At 37.6% G+C, this 25,416-nt stretch overlaps 1 protein-coding gene across 4 annotated transcripts; it reads right to left on the bottom strand.

Annotated features, from left to right (window-relative positions):
* Nucleotides 1–24,884, bottom strand: LOC144453418 (thyrostimulin alpha-2 subunit-like). Of its 4 annotated transcripts, none has more exons than XM_078144705.1 (5): nucleotides 24,812–24,884; nucleotides 24,375–24,626; nucleotides 3,951–4,128; nucleotides 1,769–1,947; nucleotides 1–1,409 (listed from the first exon to the last, which is right to left on the bottom strand). In XM_078144705.1, exons 3-5 carry the CDS (start codon nucleotides 4,069–4,071, stop codon nucleotides 1,314–1,316), a joined length of 396 nt encoding a protein of 131 aa, XP_078000831.1. In that variant the 5' UTR covers nucleotides 4,072–4,128; nucleotides 24,375–24,626; nucleotides 24,812–24,884; the 3' UTR covers nucleotides 1–1,313. The 4 variants fall into 4 exon arrangements, with proteins under 4 accessions (XP_078000831.1, XP_078000833.1, XP_078000835.1 ...); XM_078144707.1 differs by having other exon boundaries at nucleotides 3,951–4,125; XM_078144709.1 differs by lacking the exons at nucleotides 24,375–24,626; nucleotides 24,812–24,884 and adding an exon at nucleotides 4,999–5,099.
* Nucleotides 24,885–25,416: the final 532 nt, after the last annotated feature.

Here is a 25,416-nt window from a genome sequence, read left to right as displayed (position 1 = left end):
CATGAACTAGGAGCACATATAAATAACTCTATTATCTATCTGACTAAAAAAATGACGACTTATAAGATTAGCTTAATCTATCACGATGTTATTGGAATTTGTATGAAAAAATGTGAGCGTGGTTGTATTTACTGAAAGTGGCTACTGCTTGACTGAGCACATATACAGCATATCACTGAATTGATGATTACAAAAAAAATAGGACGACACTACAATATGGGCCGTAAACGTCAAGAAAATAAGTAAAATATTATTCACCACTATTTTTCTCAGTTCGGCCAAGGAAAATATGAGTGGCCTAAGGGGCCTTGTCAATACGAGTCGCTAGACGAATAGTGACAAACCATTACGTCACGAGTATCTTCTGGCTGGATGAAAAAAAAATTGGGGAATAATATATTTAGACCTCCTCAAAGCACAATGTAAGAAACATCCGGTAAAATAATGGTCATATTTCCAGCACCGCAGAACCAGTGACGTAGACACGGGTTGTTGTGACGTAGAACGACCAGGGTGTATCCATACTTGCTGGATGATAACTAGGCTTGTGTACATCGTATAATAATTCGTCATATTTGATTCATGATCGTTTACACTGTTTTCATTCGGTTAGTGACACTCCAAGGGAGGTTTCCTATCTATCGAATGTTGGAAATTAATCATTTTTTTCTACTTCAGGAGGGGCCTGTGAACATGGGGATATTGCAAGGACATGATGCCGAGGGAAACATAGTTTTGAAAAGTATATTTAAAATATATACCCGTGGGCATATATATATATATAGAGAGAGAGAGAGAGAGAACATAAGATGTGCTTAATAAATAAGATAATAAGTAAGAAAGGACATTCTGCAATGAGTTTGCAGACTTGTCTCATTACTTTAGCATAGCTACTCTACTATAGTTGTCATTTTAAAAATGTCAGCTTTCTACTTGTCGGGTTTTTTTGTGTTTTTTTAAATCTCTAAACGAGGAATCGAATTAAACTATAAATTGAAAGAATTATATGGTGTGGTAGTTGCAATATTGGAAAAAAGACTAGAGCACCCAGATCGAAGTCTGTATATCATTAAATAACATAGAGTTGTGATTGTGAAGAGCGATGAATATAGTATATATATATACAGTCTTAAGAAAGCTTTTTATCAAATCTGCTGGGCGACGTCCACCTCTTGAATTCAGTGCTATCCGATGGGACTGTGTGATAGATCTGAGTGCTCTGTCTAAAGCCCGTGCTGACTACAATATGTACAAGACTTTCCCTATTCAACAAAATCAACGCATTCAGTTTAAAGCATACTTTACAAATACATTTAATCTCTATCACAAAGTCCACAAGCACAGGTCTTGGCCGACTTATAGACATCCTCATATTCTAGTCCATTTTCACATTCCAATGTAACTTGGATCTTGAGAAGAGGGAAAAAGAAGAAAGAGAAGAAAAAAATACATTAGAACGGGAATATCCTGATTGAAATGTGTGACGTAGTTTCAGGTGATTTACTTAAGTATACTAAAACGGGGACTCTTTTAGAAACGCCGGTCGAGGTGACTATCAAATAGTCGTATCTTTGTCGGAAGAGACCGCCAAATCTGTTGACGCCACACAGGGAAGTCCAATTTATATGTTAACAATTAGGATGAAAAATTCCTTACAAGGATAGTCAAATGAAATGGAAACCTGTGCAGGAGTTGACAATATCAGAGCCTCCGCGTTGAAAGCACAATATAACTTAACAAGGTCCCATTAGTTTAGAAGGCAACTTACATCGTGGGTTTTCTCTATACTACAGCACGATCCCTTGGATGTAAACACATGAGTTCCTCCGGAGGCTTCAAGAGTAGCTGGAGCTGATAAGTATGAATACGACCTACAATAACCCCGACAGGCATTCATTCGTACTTCTTGTTCACGGCATCCCGGTATTTTCATTTTTTTTATATAGCCTGCAAATCAAGAACATGACAGTGAAGTGCCATTACCATTGACATGTTTCAACAAAGGCTGCTTAGTAGAAAAAACTCTTTACTCTCGGTCAAAGGCATGTAAAGAGTCAATAGGCACAGGGTCAGTGACTCGTAGAAATAACCTAACCTTCTGCTCGAAGTATATACTTTGTGTTGTAAGCGTCAACCTGTTCTCTGTGAATTTTCTGCACTGCGACATCCCATGTCACTGTTTACCATTACACCCTAATCATCAAACTTTCCAATAAACCAACTTTTCTTGCTAGTGTGAGTTTTTTTTTGCAATTGTAGAATAATGTATTTTCTATACACAGGGAATTTTGTTTATCCTAGCACTAAGATCTGCACACCGTGGTGCTAGGATGTGGTCGCATCCTGGTGCTATAAAGAGGAGCACGGCCATGTACCAACTATGTGCCTCACAGCCACGTTACGGGTATATTTTTTCTACAACCCTGCTACCTAACTGTGAACAGTATGCCTTTTACATAGATGTGCATGTCACCTCTGTGCCTTGACTGTTCTGTGCATTCCCTGTACCATAGATCTGCTCAGCACACCTAGTACATAATTTTGCATATCCATGTACCAACTATATTGAAACCATACACTGTAGCAACCATTTTGTTCACATTTCATCAACATTGCTCACATGGGTGTTGCTTGTACGTGGCTGTGGGAAATACCTCTGTTACAGTATTGCTCACATGACTAGCGGTACATGGCTCATGGTTTTTTGAGGAAAAAGCTGTAAGACTTGTACATATTATTCAGGGTTGTTGTAAAAACCTATGCTACATTTATATTTCTCACATACATCTCACATGGATGTTGGCATATACCAGTTGCACACCTGTCACATCTAGCTGTGTGCTGGCCAGAGCTGTTACCTGGATATTTGACACATAGTTGGTATAGCCCCCGTGGCTCTATAGAACTTGTACAGCTATGTGCACAACCCTTCACCCGATATGTGGTTGTTACAGACATGTGGGAGTTTCCCTGGGTATGTTACCCGCCACATTGAAATACAACCATATAACCATTGTTGAATATAATTGGTTGTGATCGCAATGTCGTTTTATCAGTGGTGGACAAGTACTGAAAACTGGCTTTGAAGGTGCCGGAGAATCTCCTCCGCATCACATATGAATTCTCTTACATGTACATTTAAATGATCAATGCACACAGCAGGATGCAATCCATAATTAAAAATAAGAAGTTCTTCAAGCCATCAGTATGAGTGAGTTGTGTCCTGCTTGTGTTGGCCATGGATATTTCAGTTTCAGTCGCGAACATGTAATGACAATATTGCCCTATGTCGTTGCAGTAGGTCCGTATAGCAAATGATTTGGCAGCATTGCTTTTTGTACCAAATGGGACATATCTACAGCGTTTTCCTATAACCAGTTCATCCACCCTCAGTGAAAGTAGTATAACGTAATGACCATTTAGAAACTTAACGGGCGTTGATAACTTAAATTACTTCTTGCCTCTTAATGGAGATAATATCCGGCTAATTAAACTATAAAGGTACACACACCCAGTCATCTTGTATTCATACTTGCATACTGAAGCACTAAAACTACGTTTTTTTATGTCCAATGTTTAGTATTTTCATGAACTCATCAAGTCGTTTTTTTGTTGCGTCGTGTCGAAAATGAGAAGTCCTCGCTACTTGCACAAAGTATAGAAGCGCATTCCCCCATTATCAAACTATATATATAAACAGACTGGAAGCATTGAAACTATCAATCGCCTTGAGATTTGTGATAATGGCTGTATGTAGTGTACTAATGCACGTGTATTAACACTTCAATTATACCCCGGGTCAACATTGTCCACTTAACCATAATTGCCACTTTTATTGTCAACTGATTTGTTCAGTGAAATGTCTGTTTTTATCAGATACTTAAACACGAGATAGAAAGTTAGACTCACAGCTATTACCGTGTCTTATTTTTTGTGCAATGCTAACTCACCTACTATATGGCATCCAGGTTGTTGCCAGTAAGGTTCATTTCGCGTTCGGCCTTCTATCCTCCAAATTAGTACAGATAAAACAACGATTATCGCTAAACCAACGATTTCTTGAAATTTCATTCTAGTAAGATCTACCTAAGTTAAGACACCAGTCGTCGCCACCTTTTGTCCTCTCTTCTGAAAAAATATCATTAAAAAAAATAGGTTAGCATTAACTTAAAATATACGAAAATAAAGATTTGAACACACGTGCACACACACACACACACACACACACACACATACATACACATAAATACATACACACACAAATATATATATATATATATATTAATACATACTTTACCAAGTTGAAACGATTTTGGTAAATGTTGAATTCGTCGTCAGAGTGCAATTTTCTCTCTGAAGATAGTATTTGAAGTTTCTACCTATTCTTTCTCAGTGAAACAAATGCGTCGAGTGGCCAACTATATCTCAACTATATCGTGATTTTACGAATTCATTTTGAATTTTCCTTGATTAAAATGGACTGTTCAAAGGAACTTGTGGTAGCCCCATGGAAACGTCTGTGTTTTTTTGTAATTAGAGAGGAAAAATTGTATGCTTGCAACTCTGTGTAAAGCCTTAGACGTGAATGTCAGAGGTGCCTTTCTTTTTCTCGCTGCAATTGTACCTAGCAAGGTATGACGTACAACCATGAAATACCATGAGAAGAGAAATAACAACCAATTGATGCCAATGTTCAGCATTGTTTCGAAATACGTACAGATCATTTCATCATCATCATCATCATCATCACCATCATCGTGTATCGGTAGGACCATGGACCCTTTCGTGTAGAACTACAAGTTTTGCTGATGCAATAATCACGTGAATGGGTTTAGATGGATATTACATGACGTCAGTAACCATGTGACGCAAAAAAAGAATGTAGAATGATGCAATGTATAGCTACATGGTTTCCACGGGTATCCCTTAAAGAAATGAATCAATTGGTATACATCTTTGACACATCGAACCTATTGTAACCACGACCAACAAACTTACGTGCTCTGGATAAATCTGTCCTCCGGTCTTGGTTCATTCACTAATGCCTCTCGTCAAAAATACTCGCACCAGATGCTATGTGGATATGTAATATATTAACACGAACCCACCTACGCAATCCTGAGAATATCTGCATTTAAGACAAAACCAACACAGTTCCTTTTTCCACATGCGTCACTCTTGAATGACAGCGTAGATACATAAATCTACCCGATCACTTCGCAGAGAAATATGGCCAGAGAGAGACAATGTGGCGGAGTGGGCCAATTTGTACCTTTACCAACTACCATTGCTATCCATCATCCCCAACTTCCTACAATCAACTTCCTACAATATATTTTACTCTCTTTTTTATCTTGGTGATCCTTAGAATTTGCTAAAATACAATTTAAATAACTCTGCATACAAACACACAAAGTCCCTTGCTACTATTTGCAGGATGTTATATATTCCTCGTCTGACCAAAGTTCATGAAAAATTCAGACCCAATTCCATGGAAAGTATCAACCAGATCATATGTCGGACTAAATTTTATGGAAAAGGAACATCTCAATATGTTTTCCCTAAATTGACTTCTCAGAGATAATCTGTAAATCGAACAATGATCGATCAAATCTATGGTATCACGTGCTACACCCACGATCTTTGCAATGCTTTTGTCCGACGAAATTGAAATGGAAAACGAAGATTTAGTATTTGAAAATTAGCTTTGATTCAATAACCACCAGTGTAGTGTTGTCTATAGTGATGATAGCGTGATGATCAGGAGAGACAAAGCTTTGTGTAACGATATTAGAGGTTTTACGTCGTACTTGAAACACTACTGGCGGGTTAAGCTTGTTAGATTCAGCTAGGGAGTTCTTTTATATTGCCATCATTGAGACAGGCCAAATGTCAAAGGCTGGCGTGATTCGATCTGTTCTATCACTAATCATTGTGAAATATGGCATTAAAATAAGCCTATACAATTTAGATAACTCTGCAAATTTAAATCTCGGATTACTGTTGATTGACTCAAATGCAAAGAAAAAAAATGAATGCAAATTCTATCGTCATCCTTCAAACACACTCGCGTGAGACGCGCAAGACCACCATCTCAACGTAATGTGTCGTGAACAATAAGCCGAAAGCATTGGCATTTACTGCAGCTTGGATATTTTTACCAAGTAATTTTAGATGTTTTTTTTAAGTCAAACTGACTGTTCGGTGGAAAATTACTTCTTAGCGAACAGTTTGTTTGAAATTGGCAGATACTTAAATAAGTGAAAGGGTTGGCATTCATTTTGAGTAGGTACCACTGCATTATTCCCTAAATGTCAAATGTAGTGTTGTGATACATATAACTGCCTAGACTGTCTACAACCATGCTTTGTATTGTTTTTAATTACGAAGAGACAGCTGGTAATAACGTACACATGCTGAGGACATACGACTGTACAAGACTACTGTATCATCAGAGGCGTGCGCATGTTATAAAGAGACATTGATAGCAACCACTGAACCACAATCTCAATCCCCTACTCGCCTGGCAGTGTCAATGAAAACTCTGACAAAGATAACAGTCTCCGTGTGTTTTAATACCCATTCACTACAATTGCCCGAGGCGCTCATGCTGTCAACATTTCCACATCAATCAGTACTTTCACGCCTTCCAAGACCATTATAATGAATTACACTTCCTTACAAGCAAGAGATTAAGCTGCCAGGGCGTCTGTCGACAGACATTAAAGCAATCAACCAATTCTACGGTGTGTTTAACATGTGCTTGAAAAGTTTATAAGATAAACAGTCGTATATAGTGAAAAGTTGTCTGTAAGCATTCAAGTTAGAACACGGGGATTTGGCCATTTTACACGATTTACGAGTCTGAAAAATATTGATGAAGCCGACGTGATATTCAAACAGTTGTTCAGAGTGGCTTGCGCCATCGAAAAGAAGTTTGTTGAATATTGTAGTGGGTTGTTGTAGTTGTAGATATTATTATTATTGTTGTTGTTGTTGTTGTTGTTGTTGTTGTTGTTGTTGTTGTTGTTGTGCATGTGATGTTGTTTTCTTATCTTGTTCTGATATATGATTGGTCACATATATAACAAAGTAGTTGTTGTTATCATCGATATCAACCACCTGTTACTATGGGGATCTACCTTGTCACTCTCACATGTATTAATTAAGAGTTTCAAATGCTACAAGCTATTGAGAGAGAGAGGGAGAGTGAGAGAGTGAGAGAGAGAGCGCGCGCGTATGTGTGTGTGTGTGTGTGTGTGTGTGTGTGTGTGTGTGTGTGTGTGTGTGTGTGTGTGTGTGTGTGTGTGTGAGGGATATTAAGTAGGCATTTGAAATGTCTAGCTTCAATAATATCATTATCCGTGTGAACGTTTGAACTACTTTTAAGCGTGAAATACGTCCTGGGTAAGGAGAATGAGATGACATTTTGTGAAAGCCTACATTGAAGAAAAGTGTTTTACTTGCGGGAAGGATTTGTATATGAAAATTTCAGCTTTATTGGTATCAATAAAATACATTCGACAAGAATTAAGTTCGATATTATCAGCATAAGTATTAGTGTGCATGTGGTGCACGTGACATAACGTGCCATCTTGCAAGATAGTGTACTATATTACACATGATTTCTGCACGTGGTACATGTCTCGTGACATGACATACTATCTTGCACGATAGTACTTAATTACAAATACATGTGTGTGGTGCGTGTGACTTGCATACTGGTACTGGTATATTTATATTTCTGATGCCGTCAACTAGTAAAGTAATTATGACCAATATCTGTGGAACTTTGAAATCGACTCCTCCCAACATTCTCCCTACGTTTAACATTTGTCTGTATTGTAAACCCTCGTGCATTGTTATTGATTCTAAATGCTCAGATAAGCATTCAGATCTAAAAAAATACCAATGTATTCCACACTACGTGTACATTCTTCGGTCATCATAGTCTTCGACAGTGTTGAAAACGTTTCCTCACAGCGATGTGTCCCTCCCTGTGCTGTGAACGTTTCCTCACAGAGATCTACTCTATCTATTGCTGTGAACGTTTCCTTACAGCTGATATATCGATATCCCCTTCGTCTAAAACGACACTAAGGAATACCCGAGGAGGTTAGAGGAAAGACTTGCTGACGTCATCATTTTTATGACTTGGTACAGACACATACACAGCTATATATTACCCGGTGTTCACATCTTATGCTCGTTAATGGTGTTGTATAAATCTTAAAACACACAAGCGAGCACTTTAAAGCAATTACGTACACATCATTTTAAGTGCCTATTTTAGTAACGTTTTTTCCCTTCAAGACAACTTTCCCAAATGTTCAATAACAGCTACTTCAGTTTTACGGCTTTTTAAGGGTTGAACGGCTTCTACTTCAAACCGACGCCGTCTTTAGTTATCATTTATGACCGTAAGAATCCCTGCATCTTACAGAGGTCTAGCCACACACAAAAAACAACAACCTAATCCAGTTTCATCATTCGAACTAAACACAAATAATACATTAATGTACATTGTACATATATTAAATTGTTTTGATTATTGATTGACCAATTGAATGATTATGTCTAAGTTTTTCCCCCATCGACCATATCTCTATAACCGATAACTCAACAAATATATAAACACATCATTCTGTGTAATCGTAACCTCAGCTGACAAGCATGGCCTGGAAGTGCCGACTACTCCGTGTTAATGGACAACCGGTATCATCTAGGGTTTCTTTTCACGTACAATAGCCGACTGTCGCCGTTTAAAGATAATATTCAAGATCCAAAATGACATATGATATTCAGTAAATCCTTTAAAAGCGTACTTTCGTTGGAAAAGTTGGTGACAAATATATTTTTTATTACAATTTATGAGCCTTACTTTGATCAGTTATATTCTTAGCCCTTTTCGCTACTAATTCAATTGAGTCATATTCATTCCGCCATAATATAAAGAGACTTGCAGTAAATAGCATCCGTACTATCACGTACTGGGGTCTACATTGCGTCCTACATATCATGGGAAGAATCTGAGTTGAGAGTTCTAGCATATAGACATTATATCGAACACTGAATTCTAGAATCGCAGGAAATTCTAGAATATTTATGATCTGTCATGAGGGAGGAGGTCAATAAGCTATCCTGCCATCACGTGACTATCTATCTATCAATGCTATATATTAGACAGGTCTAGAATCTTTCCTTTCTTTTTGTTGGGGGGGGGGGGGGTTTGCAGGATATAATTTCCTTATCAGATTGAAAGTTCTATAATATGTAATTTTATCAAGCGAATAGAGTACATATTCTGAAAGGTATAGGGTTCTAGAATCAAGAATCAATACATTTCATAATATACAGATTTCCTGCTATTAAACACTTTCCTGTCATGTGGAGAATTCTAGAATATGTCTATTCACTCGGTTTTACAGTAGGGGTTCTAAAATGTACGCCATCATGCCATTAGTTGTTAATTATCGAGTCGTCCCCGGCTCCCTGGAGAGTACACATGCCTTTAAGCGTGGAGGGTGAAATCAACCAGATAACACTCTCGTCCTATCAGGTCCCCATTTTTTATGATTACGTAAACCGAAACACAAAAGTCTTTGAACCCTTAAACCGTGGACTTGGGTCAATGGCTGAGGTGAGTATTTAATCAGTAATGTGGAATGTGTTGATTACGAGCAAGCTATCCGAAAAAACTCGACCACCCCAACCTTAATATTAACTGTATCAAACACCTCACAGTTGGGATTCTTTTTGTGTCGAATTGTTTCCTAAGTAATTACATGTACTCTGACACATTGCGTTTAATCTCCCAACGAATGATTTCCTGACGATCAAATCCCTCCCCGTGTCTTCTCCGTGCTAGAGCTCGACCTCATAACTCACCATCGGTGGTCTCAATACAATATAACGGTTATTATTAGATAACCAGTGAACATTAAAATTGATCAAATTACATTTCAATGTTGTGTGTATATATATACATACATGACAACAATTGATTTCCATGGCTTGAAATATTAATGTTTATTTTTATCTGGGTTTTTTTTTACATGTACCTGCTCAATGGGTCAATTGGCATGCATACGATGTAAGATAATTTATCAAGTCCAATAAACGTTTCCTTAGGGATCTACATTATATCTCTATTTCAAAGAAGGTTAACCTTGTTGTTGACAGCTTTGTGATAACAAATTGGATGAGAGAAGTGTGTTGGATATCCTTTATAATGGCTTGCTCTCACTATAGCTGGTTTTTAACGTTGTTATAGGACTCTAACATGATTTTCCCCAACTACATCTTCATTGCTGTGTGACATTTAATTTCTGTGCTAATTCTTAGCCGTTGGTCTGGTGATGTTTTAGCAAACAGCTTAATTGTGCCTGAAGGGAATGCACCAGGGTGACAATCTTGATATAAGTTAGTAATAAGGTCACTGACAAGATAGTAAGCAAATATATCATCCAACAAAGCACAGAACACCTATCAGTGACATTGTTAATTAATGAATGGTCGATTCAATCTATTACGGTAGGGTTACTTTTTAACCTTTCCTTGCAGCTATTTCCTGGCTTTCACGGCTAATTCTCTTCTTGGTTGCAAATTGTCGACGAGAAGAGAGGGTTTCGTTAATATTCTGAAGACTTACTGTTAAAGCTCGAAGCGAAAAAACTTTTGGCAATGTTGTCGGGCAAAGTTCCCTTTAATACATGGCGAGGTCAGTTATTTCACAAAGCTGGATATTGTAGACGAAGTATATATTTCAGTCACATATGCAAATCTGCAGCTGAAAATCGCATTCATAATCCTCGCATCGTATCATGTATCACCAAAGAAACGTCGAACTGGAATCTGTGCGTTAACAGAGAAGCTTGCAATGCTTGAACACAATTGTAGATTATGGATAGCAGAACTAATTGATATGAGCTGTTATCAATCAATGGTCTGTAAAGACGTGATTTCATCAAATTTTTAACACTACGAGATACATCATATAGAGGCTTAATAAGATTGCATGGGACTTAGATATCTAATTTGACCAATTTCATGAAATTGTCAATATCTCCTCCACTAACTGTCATATGCATCTAATACCACAAAGATATTAAGATATATTCCAATTTTCATATTCAAAAGCATGCACAATTATATTGTCAATCATCATTAAACAAGGTATGCAACAGAATAATTAGAACCTTGAGAATTATTAATTTCTTTTGCAACTTATTTTTAAAATATCAAAATGGTTGTCAAATTAGATCATATATATTGTACGAGGATTATTGCAATACTTTTCGAAATTTTTGCACCCGATCAGGCATCTTTCTGAAAACTGTCAGATTTTGTAACGGTAGTTCAGTACTGAAAGGGACGTCGGCGTCTATAGTATTACATACATAGTTATCTCGCCAAAGGATGCACACTTATTTGCAATACACAGTATAGTAGTCAAATTATCTAAAGTTTGTGAACATTTAGAAATATGCATTGACAAAAGTTTCGAATTGGTGGTAGATGCTAAATTTGAAATCTTCCAATCGCCAAATTTGTGACATCAATGAAGAACATAGTATGTATGCATTCACAAGTGCAAAACATCGCAGTGGCAGAGAATATGATAGATACTGCGTAACTTTGCTGATCACGGAATATTTCGATTGTTTTCTTTAACTGAGAAAGTCCAATACTACATCAGTGCATTCAGTGTCAGTTCATTTTCAACGTCATTTTGGTATGATGCATAGCTATTCTGGCTTATGTCTTGTTTTCACGTGTTTACTCAGATGCCAAATGTAAACCCTGTTATTACATTCCTTAGATAATGTGGTATCATAACTCCTTCAAATTTCTATCTCACGTGCCGCACTGCGTCTTAAGTTGAAACAATTGCCACTGGAGCTTCGACGGACACCCACAGTCAATGCCTTCAGAAAGAACCTTAAAACATACTTATTCGCGAAAGTTTTCAATATATTAGTGTACAGCGTCTCTGAACTTTACCTCGTATTGGATACAGGCGCTCTATACATGTTCTGATTGATTGATTGATTGATTGATTGATTGATTGATTGATTGATTGATTGATTGATTGATTGATTGATTGATTGATTGATTGATTGATTGATTGATTGATTGATTGATTGATTGATTGATTGATTGATTGATTGATTGATTGATTGATTGATTGAAATGACACCACATGATACTGTCCACATGACCCTGAGGTCTTCCTTGCTTCTTCTTGTTTCATATTGAAAGTTAGTTTATTGTTTTTTACCTTACCCAAGCAGAGTGAAAAGCTCACAGTCCCCTTTAGACGAATTGTACAACACTGAAAATCAACAACCTCATATTCTTCTGAATTGCAAATAAACCGTGTGTCATTATGTATAACAACGATCGCAAATACCTACCACTGCCACAATTAACCGTGACTCTATAGACTCGCTACATAGAAGACAGAATGCAGACTACAAATTCAGAATACAAAACAAAACATCCGAGGAAGAAAGTTTCCACTGAACAACACATCAACACCCACATTGTCAAACTGTCTGTGCGTCGATTCTGGAGATTGTCACTTTGACTGTAATATCAGTATATATTAAGCACGTTATAGCGATTACATAAAGATAGTATTTAGACAAGAACACATATGTGGCCTACAAACTAATAAAAAAAATTTAATGAAGCTTTGAAGATAATAATTTAATAACATCACAACTCGTATTTTATCACAGACTTCAAGGCTCGTGCGTGGCTTTTTTCCTTAATGACTTAACATTTAATAAAACCATCGTAACATGTACATAAAGACGTTTATAATCTTGACGGTTACTAATAAGTAAACGCGTGAACGACGATGTATTGTGTGTCATTGCTTCGTAGGGAGGGCCGTTATCAACGCCCACTGAGAACAGCAGGGCTCGACAAATGGTTTCGCATGTCCTCTCAACTGCTCCATGTGATTTCTCAGACCGCCAACTTTTTTTTCATTTCGATTAATTTCGTAAAATTCGAAGCCTGGTAATTGCATTACTCTTTTGTTGCCGTCTAAATGCACTTAAAAGATCGCCAAGGAAATGGAACGTGACTGCGTAAGATAAAGAGGATCGAGTGGCAAGTAATGAAAGGTTAATACCAAAAATATGACTCTCTTACCGGATTGTAATATTTTCCTTATCATTATCAACTAATTTTTTTTTAACCTTGCAAAGATGAACGGAGGCGTGTTGAGTTAGATTTCTGTTATTAGATACCGTAGATCCACAATATCGATGCTTAACTACTTCAAACTGATCCTATTTGACAAGCGAATGATGCTAAGTTCGGTTGCCAGATAATATCATACAGCTAAAGGCCAGTTGGATATAAATGACTATTTATTGACTACAAGCCCATTTAGACACCTGCTCTGTTTTGAGGCTAGTCAAAAGCATTGTATGTTCGCTAGATTAATCGAAATCAAATATTCCATAAAGTAGCTTCTTTGGAAATCATTAAACACCCGTACATTGTCAAAGTTTATCAACCGGGATACATTTATCATCTTCGAATTAAAATGGATGATCCTCATTGTGTAAGTTCATAAAAAATTGAATATGATGGAATGACTACTTGCAAAAAGTAGTGAAGGAAGATTTTCATTGCATATTCCCGTGTGACTTTATTTCCGTTTTCTTGGAGTTTTTTTTTTTTACAAAGGTTGCGATAAAGCTTTGATTTCTGTGTATAACAAACATAATTAATGAGTATGGACTCAATGTGAAAGTCATTTCTATTAATAACTTTAAATTGCTATGAATAATGACTTTTTTTCTCTTCCGTTGATGGTTTTGAAACACTTACACTGTGATCATAAATTAGAGGTAATATATGCACCATTTTCACATAGTCTCTTTGTACCACTGTCTTAATAATATTTCTATAACAAAAATTGCAACGTGATTTCTAATACCCCGATGCGTTGCCAAGACAATTGTGTTTTATTTTAGTGTAAATGAAAAGAATGAAGAAACGTAATGTAACACTAGAAAGACGTGGCATGTACGCCTTCCTGTATTCTTGATCCTGCCCAGCATACAATAGCAATCGATCTCATACACATTGAAATGGTTCAATTGGATACGTTTTAAGGTCATTTTTAAAACAAACAAATTTAAGGGTTTTTTTGATGGAGTCTTCGATTAGAATTCCCCTGACATTTAAACATAATAGCTCATAAGGTCGCTGTCTCCCTAATAATTATTAATGCAAATGTTTACGATGTTTAAGACAGCGAATAAACTACTCACAATCTTCGATTTTGTAAGAATACGGAATCACATGCTTCGTATATGATTGCCTATTCAGTCAATTGCCTTCTTAAAAGTTGTTTTTATAGTTTACGTAGTAGCAAACCAATTCTGCGGGGAAGAGAATACGTGTAGGCAAATAGGACCATTGTGTGAAACATAATTCTAAACAAGCCTCATCTTGGGACCCGTATTAGACAGTAATCACACTTCATTTGGATCTTCCATTGGACGATGATAAACCTCACTGGGGTCTTGTATGGAACTGTTATAAACCTCACCAGGGTCTAGTATGGGACGATAATAAACCTCACTGGAGTCTTGTATGGAACTGTTATAAACCTCACCAGGGTCTAGTATGGGACGATGATAAACCTCAATTGGGTCCTGTATGGGACAGTGATAAACCTCAATTGGGTCCTGTATGAGGCAATGATAAACCTCGATTGGGTCCTGTATGGGAACATGATAAACCTCAATTGGGTCCTGTATGGGGCAATGATAGACCTCAATTGGGTCCTGTATGGGAAAATGATAAACCTCAATTGGGTCCTGTATGGGAAAATGATAAACCTCAATTGGGTCCTGTATGGGAAAATGATAAACCTCAATTGGGTCCTGTATGGGAAAATGATAAACCTCAATTGGGTCCTGTATGGGACAGTGATAAACCTCAATTGGGTCCTGTATGAGGCAATGATAAACCTCAATTGGGTCCTGTATGGGAACATGATAAACCTCTATTGGGTCCTGTATGGGGCAATGATAGACCTCAATTGGGTCCTGTATGGGAAAATGATAAACCTCAATTGGGTCCTGTATGGGAAAATGATAAACCTCAATTGGGTCCTGTATGGGAAAATGATAAACCTCAATTGGGTCCTGTATGGGAACATGATAAACCTCAATTGGGTCCTGTATGGGGCAATGATAGACCTCAATTGGGTCCTGTATGGGAAAATGATAAACCTCAATTGGGTCCTGTATGGAACAGTGATAAACCTCAATTGGGTCCTGTATGAGACAGTGATAAACCTCAATTGGGTCCTGTATGAGGCAATGATAAACCTCAATTGGGTCCTGTATGGGAACATGATAAACCTCAATTGGGTCCTGTATGGGAAAATGATAAACCTCAATTGGGTCCTGTATGGGAACATGATAAACCTCAATTGGGTCCTGTATGGGGCAATGATAGACCTCAATTGGGTCCTGTATGGGAAAATGATAAACCTCAATTGGGTCCTGTATGGAACAGTGATAAACCTCAATTGGGTCCTGTATGAGACAGTGATAAACCTCAATTGGGTCCTGTATGAGGCAATGATAAACCTCAATTGGGTCCTGTATGGGAACATGATAAACCTCAATTGGGTCCTGTATGGGGCAATGATAGACCTCAATTGGGTCCTGTATGGGAAAATGATAAACCTCAATTGGGTCCTGTATGGGACAGTGATAAACCTCAATTGGGTCCTGTATGGAACAGTCATAAACCTCAATTGGGTCCTGCATGGAACAGTGATAAACCTCAATTGGGTCCTGTATGGGACAGTGATAAACCTCGATTGGGTCCTGTATGGGACAGTGATAAACCTCGATTGGGTCCTGTATGGGACAGTGATAAACCTCAATTGGGTCCTGTATGGGACAGTGATAAACCTCAATTGGGTCCTGTATGGGACAGTGATAAACCTCAATTGGGTCCTGTATGGGACAGTGATAAACCTCAATTGGGTCCTGTATGGGACAGTGATAAACCTCAAATGGGTCCTGTATGGAACAGTGATAAACCTCAATTGGGTCCTGTATGGGACAGTGATAAAACCTCAATTGGATCCTGCCCGGACCCATGATAAACCTCAACTTGGTCATGTATGGATAAATAGTAAACCTCAGTTTGGTCGTGTATGGGAGCCAGGGAATATCTCTACAAAACTATACTATTAAAATCTATCCTGAGTCTTATATGGGTTATACACTTCGCCCGAGGAGAGGATTTTCTATTTTATTTTATTTTTTGAATTATTAATATGGAGATAAGAATATCCGTCAATTCAGGAAGTCACTTACGGCACTCTCCGTTCACCAAACCTAGTTACCGTCAATGGCTGACATTATTAATGTAAATCCCCATAGACTACGCTGTCCGGTCTGTAGTCTGTGAAACTGACATCTGTAGTATATGCATTTAGTATGACGTAATCATCTGGACACATATATTCATTTGTTAGTGTGTTGAGACTAGTATTTGATTAGATATGTTATCAAATAAAGAAGATTTCAAATCTTGGTTACACCACAGAATAGCTCCCAAAACAAACGTGTGGTCTTATTACTATCGTGGTTTGAATAGCTAGAGAGGGTATAAGACCACAACAATGTTGGGGTTAACCACTGAAGCAGCAGGTGTCGTTCCCAGCAGCCGAACCCGTTCTCTATTTTACCTTCTTCCATCTCTGGTCAACTCTGGATATGTTGGGAGTTAGCATTTGAGAACCATTCTGAACGTATTTCAACGGATTTGCATATACTGACCATGATCAGTTCATTTTATTTTATTTTGTGAAACCTCAGACATCAGAACTCTCAGTCCTCGTTGTCCTAGATGAACTATATCAAATATAACTCCGGGACTTTTTTCGATAAAGGTGACCTTACTGGCGTCCTACTTCGCATTGGTTCACAACTAGGTTTTGACGACCATAAGGGTTCAATTTCACTACTACCACATTATCCTTCTTTTTTTCTGTCTTTTTTCTTTTGCACACTTACTAGTGGGATTTACAGCAAGGGTCCTTAAAACGCAATGTAATTGAACATTTCTCCCTACATTGTGCATTTAACCAGAAAAGATGTGATGTTTTTTGTGCCTGGTTTAGGAGTCTTATTTTCTCATAAGATTCACTAATAGTGATGATGAGTACACACTAGTGTAAGCTGGAGAGTAGTTTTAGAGCCATCCTCTCGGCAATCCATGAATTTACACAACGATAAGTACGCCATATTATATTAGACTTTTCTTGGAAGGATATGTAAACATCTTGGTTTGTCAAATGTCAAAGCGCCATAAGTATTAGCTGTTTTCTCATTTACTTCTTAAAAAGACCGGCGGACTATTAACAGACTACATGGATGAGTGCTCGACATTTTCTCTTGGCAAGCGATCTGGTTGCTGATATTAATAATAATGCACATCCAATGTGTGTGCAAGGTGTTGATTATATTGATCTAGTTTCATCATGACAGTGTAAAGATTGACTTAAATACAATGCAGATTTGGTAGATATTTGCATTTACTGCAAGATGATACTGCCAAGACATGCATGTGGGCGCATCATGAATTTAAATTTTTTGTAATGATGATATGTGACATCAGATCTAAACTAGGCACTCGGGTCCAATTTCGTATGAACTTGTATCAGGTCGTCTCCGCAATAATTTAGCCTAGAGACTTGACAATTATGTTCACGATAATCCAGCGTGTCGAATCAGACACCCAAGTATTATTTCAGCCGTAATTTGACGTCCCCTTTAGAATTAATAGTCTCCTTTCCTTTCTAACACCAGAAAGAGTTGAAGCGACTTGGGATAGACACTTCCAGGAACGTTCACAAACAGTTTGATGCCCTGTGAATGAATTTTCCTTCTAGATTGATGATGACATAACAGTTCAAATTAAGGTTACATGTACTTCGAAACTCTTAACAAACCAAGACAATTTGTGTTTTAATGAAACTTACAGTAAGTCCAACTTTAGTTAATCCGTTAAAATGAATATCAATGACTACATGCGTAGACGAGATGAACCCTCTTATCGTTCAGACCGTCAATGTCTTTCTACAAGCACTAACTAATCCTTCTACAATGAAGCGGAAATGACGAGGGAGTGGTATTACAGAGAGGGACAGGAGAGAGTCTGTATGATGACTTGCAAGAACAGGTACAATAGAAACCATCGACTTTGATTGACATGATAGGAAATGTTTTATCTGTTTAAAACTGTCATACATTGGACAGTGAATGACTATTTGAACTTTGAACTTTATAGATAACCATCGAGACTACCTTAACAGGTGGGTGGTGATATCTTGCCTCGGTTTGTAAGAGGAAATTGTTTTATTGATCCCCCAATTTGGGCGGACTCTTGACGTAACAGCACACTTAATCATCGGGCATTTTATGCTTTATACACTGAGATTTGAAATATTACATGTCATGCTGAAATGGATGAAACCAATTGATGTATTTACCGTGTGTGTGATCGCGTTTAGTAAAGAACTCTCACACTCAGAGAATGTCGAATTTCATTGATGGAGTGTTGTGTCAATTTCACCGACCTAGTGGAATCAACAAGGGTTGATTTATATATATATATATATATATATATATATATATATATATATATATATATATATATATATATATATATATATATATATATATACATGCGATTATAGGCTCCCTCAAACAAAAGGAAAACGAAAGAGTAACAGTTCAGTCAAATGATGTGCTCTTAAAGTAGAGAGTGTACATCCTTTGGTAATTGTAAAAGTGTTGCGCCTATCTGGGCATCATCCTAATACAACACCTATTCAGTGGACTAGTATGTAATGATAGCCCTCGCTCCTCCTTCGGCTGGCTTTAAATCTGTGCTTTAAGAAATATGTCCTGAAAGATAGCTTTTTGTCAGAAACAACGATCACCAAGAGGTCGTACATGACGTAGGTTATCTTGTATGAATCAAACCTTCCCATGATATCCTAATTTCAAGATAGAGTTTATCTCCCGAGTTGTCTAACATGTCCAAAAAATAATTAGTTTTTAAAAAAAAAAGAATTTAGTTGGATTTCTTGTTTAATCCGGGGCTTAAAGTGAGCTGCTCTTGCTGATAGTAGTAAATGATATCAGCTACGCAATAGTTTAGATTATATAGATTTCTAGAAACTGAATACACGTGTGTAACTTTCTGACTTTTAATGAGGGCAGTCACATGACTCCGCGGTCGCTTTATATCTTTACACATTTTCCCTTTTAAATACTTGTGGTTAGGATTACAAGGCGGTCTGAACAGGTTTTCAAAAAGAGAATAAGTTTTGCAGATAAATCAATGGACAAAAAGGTCAAAAGATTGAAATTCCCAGTGACATTACCTTTCATGTTATTTTCGAGGTGTATGGTATTAAAGTTTAATCGATTCCCTGATCTAATTTCAGCTATTCAGGCATTGACTTTTATTCGCCAAGCGCCAGGTGTATTCCATCTCTGCACCGTGTACATCAATATTGAACGTAGGTGCGTTTCAATCTCCCTCACATAAACACTGAAATTAGCCTTCCATTGTTTGGTCGATATCCCCAAATATTCAACGATAACGAGATGGCAACGAGGGAAATCAAGCAGTCCACTGCAGTCAAGTGTTCATAAGTTATTACCAAACAAAATGGTAAATGGAAAATAATGATAGCAGATGTAAAGACGGTTTGTGTGCGTGGGCGATCATTTCACATCACATTTATTCACAATATGCAGGTTGCAATAAATTTTGTCCGACGTAGACGCAAAAACTCCTGATTAAAATAATGCAGGAAGGTGATTTGTTTGGCATAAAATGGTCTCGTTTACATCACCATTACAATTCATAGTTTCAATTAGTTTAGACTGTCGGTACGATGCCATGGGATGTGAACTCTGCTAAAATTAACTCGAAATAAATGAATGGTTGCCCGCCGGGTGGCGGAGTACACTGTGGCGTTTCCCCGGTGTATTTCATATTTGTGTGCATATCTTTCGTCATAAAAACATATTAGCCTTATTCTAGTCGTGATACAAGAAGGGAGTTCGGCCTCGGGGTAAAAAACGCACGTCTCTTAGTATCTCCTACTTTGACAATGGTTGCTGGCGGATTACCACTACACTAGCATCTTGAGAGGCCGATATATAAAGACACATAATGAAGAGCGTGTACAGTCTTACCTGACTGGTAATCCTATGTATAGATAAAAGCATTACTCATACAGTCCCTCGGCCTTCATTTTTAATGATCTATACCAAAGGCTTCTTGTTTACTGAAGGTAAATCTTAGTGTTGGTTATAGGGTCACTTACGATATATCTTTTGGGGGGTGTCATAAAAAATTCAAAAGTGAAAAAAAAACTAGAAACATCGTCGAGTTGATTTAATTTGATATTCTCTGCTATAATTATATTAGGGTCCCATCGTGTATTGTTATCGAGAGTATTATACTTTGAAAGATTTATGGTGATGGCCTTGGAGACTACGTGATACCGAGGAAAAATGATAGATGGATATAATTGTTCCATATGACTAGTATATCGCTAAAGAATGGCAGTAATCTGTTGAATAGATGTTATAATATCTACGTCATATCAGAAGTGATTTCACTTCATAGGACCACTGCACTGCAAATGCAGTCTTCCCAGAAAGTCAATTAGCATATCATTAACATGCAATGATTGACAGGTGCAATTACACAGGCCGTACTCAAACAGTATGTCTTCCAACACACTATGTCAATGGTTTAGTCTAAGTTTATTCATAATTATCGATCATGGAATAATGTATTTAATCTAAAATTTTAATGGGAACAGCGACATTGGGTTAAACATATTTGCAATTTACACGTCGATTTCTGGAGGTCAATTTCAAGTAATAACGCCTGTTTCAGTTGTAATGAACAAACCAAAAAACTGTTAATAAATCCACCATTAATAGGGAAATCACTTAGAAGCAAATTAAGTTGTGTCACATTTCATCATGGTGATCAATACGATTTTTACCACGTTTATCATCAATTTACAAGTAATTACACGTGACATGCTATTTTTCATATATCCCAAATTTATTATATGAAATATATATATATTAGACCGAACAAGATAACCCCCAGTTAGTAAACTAATTGAAAAGCTTCTATCAGCTAATTGCTGGACCAGGTATAAATCATAATTGGTTAGACGGAGGTGATTTATTTCAATATACCAGTGTTGTTCCCTTTTTCCAACTCTCTTTTCTGTATTAAAGTTTGTCAATGGCACAAATGCAGTGTGTTTCCGGTATCCCAATAGCCCAGACAGTTGGCAATCTTGCTCGAAAATGGCGTTCGCCAGAATACCGTTGAGCCAGATAGCCAATTCTCTGGGATAGTTTCAGAGTAATCCGTGACTCAGGTGTTCGAATAATAAGTGTGTAACCTGTACTTTCAACCATCAGGCGATATTTTGATGCCAACATTAGCCGTATTGTTGTCACTTTGACATGACAAATCTTTTATAAAAATGTCTAGAATCCCACACACTTTTAGAACTGTCTTGCTTTTCAAATTCAACCTATTAACCTTTCCCCCAGTAGCGATGATATTACATTTTGGGTGTATGCCCCTTAGTCATGGTTACATATCTTTAGGTTTACACTGACAGCTTTTGTAAGCTCACTGTCGTTTCATAGTAGTGTACAGTGCCAGTAGAATATTTGATAAAACCCCGCCGTGCCATTAAATACGGACCTAAGGGGTTTTATTCGAAAAGCGTACATTGATTCCTTCCTAATAGTACACTGGTTTTAATGTAATATGACACGGCTAAGGGGGGGGGGGGTATTACCCCCCCCCCCACACACACACACACACACACGCACCTTAAACGATACATTCACTAATACGATGGTGCTAAGGAGACAATATTCACGATATTCCGGAAAACTACATGGATTACTCTCCATCTCGGCTTAGTCTGAGCAGGAAGTTACCTTCGGCGCTCATAACATGATAACACGATTATGTCATATCTTTTTATTTCCTGATCTCATTCTCAGATCCTACGCATATTTCAAATCCGATTTCCCCATATGCACAAAGGTGATTTCTATGGTGATAACTTTTAAGTTTGACAAATGGTCTCACTCAGCCAGTGGTCTGAATGACGAACCTGTGACGTGCAACGAACACGTGTAATTGATGTGACTGAGACAAATCCCGTATTACTACGTGTCGACAACATCGACTTATCGTGTCTAAGTAAGTTTGGAGATGAACTGTGTAATTTAACACTATCTATCGACAGCGATCATACATAGACTTTAAATCCAGACATGCATGGCAAAACACTAATCATCCTCTCTCATTTCTTACCCGAATAAATTATGTAAGAATACACTTTACACAACATGTATAGAAGTAGACGGGGTCTTCCATCCATTAGTGGGAGATTCATGTGCATGTGTGTATTGGTCACTGAATAAAACATAACGTTATACGTCTGTCGAATTTAGCCTCAAACTGATCTTGGCGCATGTCACAGTATATTCATCTGCATTATCCACGAGAGAGTTCAGTGTCATCAGTTCATGAAATTATACTTTTATTGGTAAAAGTAAAGCATTATTTTGCACAGTCTGATGATAGCCAACTCATCCGCTTTTCCCTTTCCAGATTCGCTACTAAATTGGTAACCATAGCAACCATGGCAGCGATACCAAACAAATGAAGTGAATAAAACATGCACGTGATTTTGGTATCTCAGTTTGATGCGTGTCATACGATGCAACCAGGAAATACATGTATAGTGATCCGTGTGATCCGAGATGTTGGGGTGCCTACTAATCTGGTCAGCATAACGTGATCTGCAGCTTTGAGAAGACTGCAAAAGCTAATATTACTCAGCCAAGGACCGTGACTATTATCATTTGATATAGTTCACATCTTTTGAGAGTGCTTGGTCGCAGAGACACAGATCGTTAAATGAATCACAGAGAGAGGAAGCGTTGAATGAACATTGCAAATACTGCGTTAATTGCCAATGTCTGTTACTCTGACGTGCATTATCTACAATTTTAGAATTCGTAATGGAAACGATCCAAACTACATTGTCTGCATCCATATCCAGACGCAAACTATACAAAACTTCTTTCGAGTGTCTCACCTTTACAAAGTCACAATGCAATAGAAATACACTTGCAACTGTTTACATTATGGCCTATACAGTTGGATATTGCGATGTAAGTACGCAAATGTTACATGACATTCGCAATAGTGTGCACTTGGGTACAGGCACGGACGGACACACACACACACAGACAGACAGACAGACAGACAGACAGACAGACAGACAGACAGACAGACAGACAGACAGACAGACAGACAGACAAGAGCACCCTACCTATCTACCTACCTCCACCAACACATACATACATACATACATACATACATACATACATACATACATACATACATACATACATACATACATACATACATACATACATACATACAATTAGCTAATTAATTCTAGTAAGTGTGATTTCAATTGAGAATTCAATAAGATACGGCGCGTTATCATACTTTATAAAGACAGTAAGGAGAATAGGGAGGGACAAACTGACACATTTGCGTGCGTGTTTGTGCAGTGTGTCATGGCAAAGAAAAAAGGTCATTGCAAAAAAATGCATCTGTAAATATGAACAAAATCCATTTAGACTTAAATTAGCAAACAAGCATGATGATGACGACAATAACTTGTGTGTTCACGTCACAATTAAGTAGTCGAGAACGTAGCGTGTCAACTCGATAAGATCGACACTGAGACAACGCTAAATCCCTACTATGAAGTGTACAAAATGAAAAACTCAACGGAGAATATTAAAAACCTCACCCGTTGTCAACTACAGAATGAATGAGTATTTGTAGATAGGGCAGAATGAAGTGTGTAAGTGAACACATTTGTCGTACCGTGTAATTGGGCTAACAACGTACTACAGTACGTACAAACATTGCACTGTTATATACCGCACTCTAAAATGCCACCTTAGCATGCAAGGCAGATAAAGGTGTTGACCGTGGTAAATGTTTCTTTCTGAAATATACCCTATTTATGTATGTTGTCATCAAGTGATTGATTCGTGTGAGAGAGAGAAACTCAAGTCGCCTAGTTACTGTCCTATCTGCTAAATGTCTACAAGTAAAAAAGGCTCGAGGTTGCATGTGTACGGCGTATTAGTGATGTATAATGAATGTCTCCAACAATATAAATAATGCAAACCGTAGCGGGAATAAAAGCTTACCTGTTTTTATTACACTTCTTCGTCTACTTTGCCTTGCTCCTGATCTGTCAACCAAGTTTTCTCCAGTTACGAATGGTCGTGATTTCGGTAAACTACACGGTTTCAGTTACTCTTTCCTTAACTCCCACCGTAACAGGAAGCTCGTCTGGGGCACGGAAACGAACGGCTTTTGCATGAAAGGGGTAACCGAATCCCGCTCGGACGTCACTGACTGATTAATAGGTGAAGGCAACGTCACACTCACCACCTCACCTATCAGCACGTGAAGACAACAAAAGTCCTGTGTCAATATTAGTCTTACATATTAACCAAAGTCTCAACCGTAAAGTTAAAAAGTGGCCGATTAAGTGCCACACCTTGGAAAGACAAAAAAAAGAAAAAAAATACAGAGAACAATTATAGTAAAATACTAAATATTTGTAAGTGTGTCAGCTCACCTGTTGTTTAGATAGAATATAAAGAAATACACGTTAGGATACCCTACGCTATGGTTTCTTTCATACTTCACCACATGACCACATTACAGTTTAAATGCAGAAAAGTATTATTTTGTAATTTCTTCCCTGTTTAACATTTTTTGAGTAATATTGAAATCAATGTTCATACCCAGGCAAGACTGAGCTGTGTCAAGTGACGGTCGTCAGGTGGCGCACTACTTGATTTACGGTACAGGTTCTCTCCAGTGTCATGTTTTATGCCATACATAGCCACTGACTGTGATTTAATGATTTTGAGGTTGTGTCTTTTTATATGCCAGCTACTACATCAATTTGGTATGCCTCTCACTAGAAATTCGAAACAGATTTATAAATAATATCCAATGACACAATTATTTGATTTAAAAAAAAAAAATCTTTTTAAAAAATTACTATAGATTCGGCCACCGTCTTTGTGAATTTACCACTTACCTCTTTCACGCTGTGTCGACTCTGATTTGGTTATTGATAAATATACGGCATATAACTTAAGTGGGTTTTTTGCACTCTGACTTAGCCTATAAAGAGACAGTTACACGTTTCCCATGCTTCCTAAGTCAGTAAAG

The sequence above is a fragment of the Glandiceps talaboti genome, chromosome 2 (genome assembly GCF_964340395.1).
Source record: "Glandiceps talaboti chromosome 2, keGlaTala1.1, whole genome shotgun sequence".
In the NCBI taxonomy this organism is placed as follows: Eukaryota; Metazoa; Hemichordata; class Enteropneusta; family Spengelidae; genus Glandiceps; species Glandiceps talaboti.
This window is presented reverse-complemented; position numbering and strand designations above follow the sequence as displayed.

Bases quoted from the DNA above. Each gene is read 5' to 3' on its own strand.
- LOC144453418 (XM_078144705.1), bottom strand. From the start codon at position 4,071: ATGAAATTTCAAGAAATCGTTGGTTTAGCGATAATCGTTGTTTTATCT. The intron at 1,948-3,950 runs GTGAGTTAGCAT...CTTGATTTGCAG, and splicing joins ACCTGGATGCCATATAGTAG to GCTATATAAAAAAAATGAAA. The intron at 1,410-1,768 runs GTAAGTTGCCTT...CCTCTTCTCAAG, and splicing joins GTATAGAGAAAACCCACGAT to ATCCAAGTTACATTGGAATG.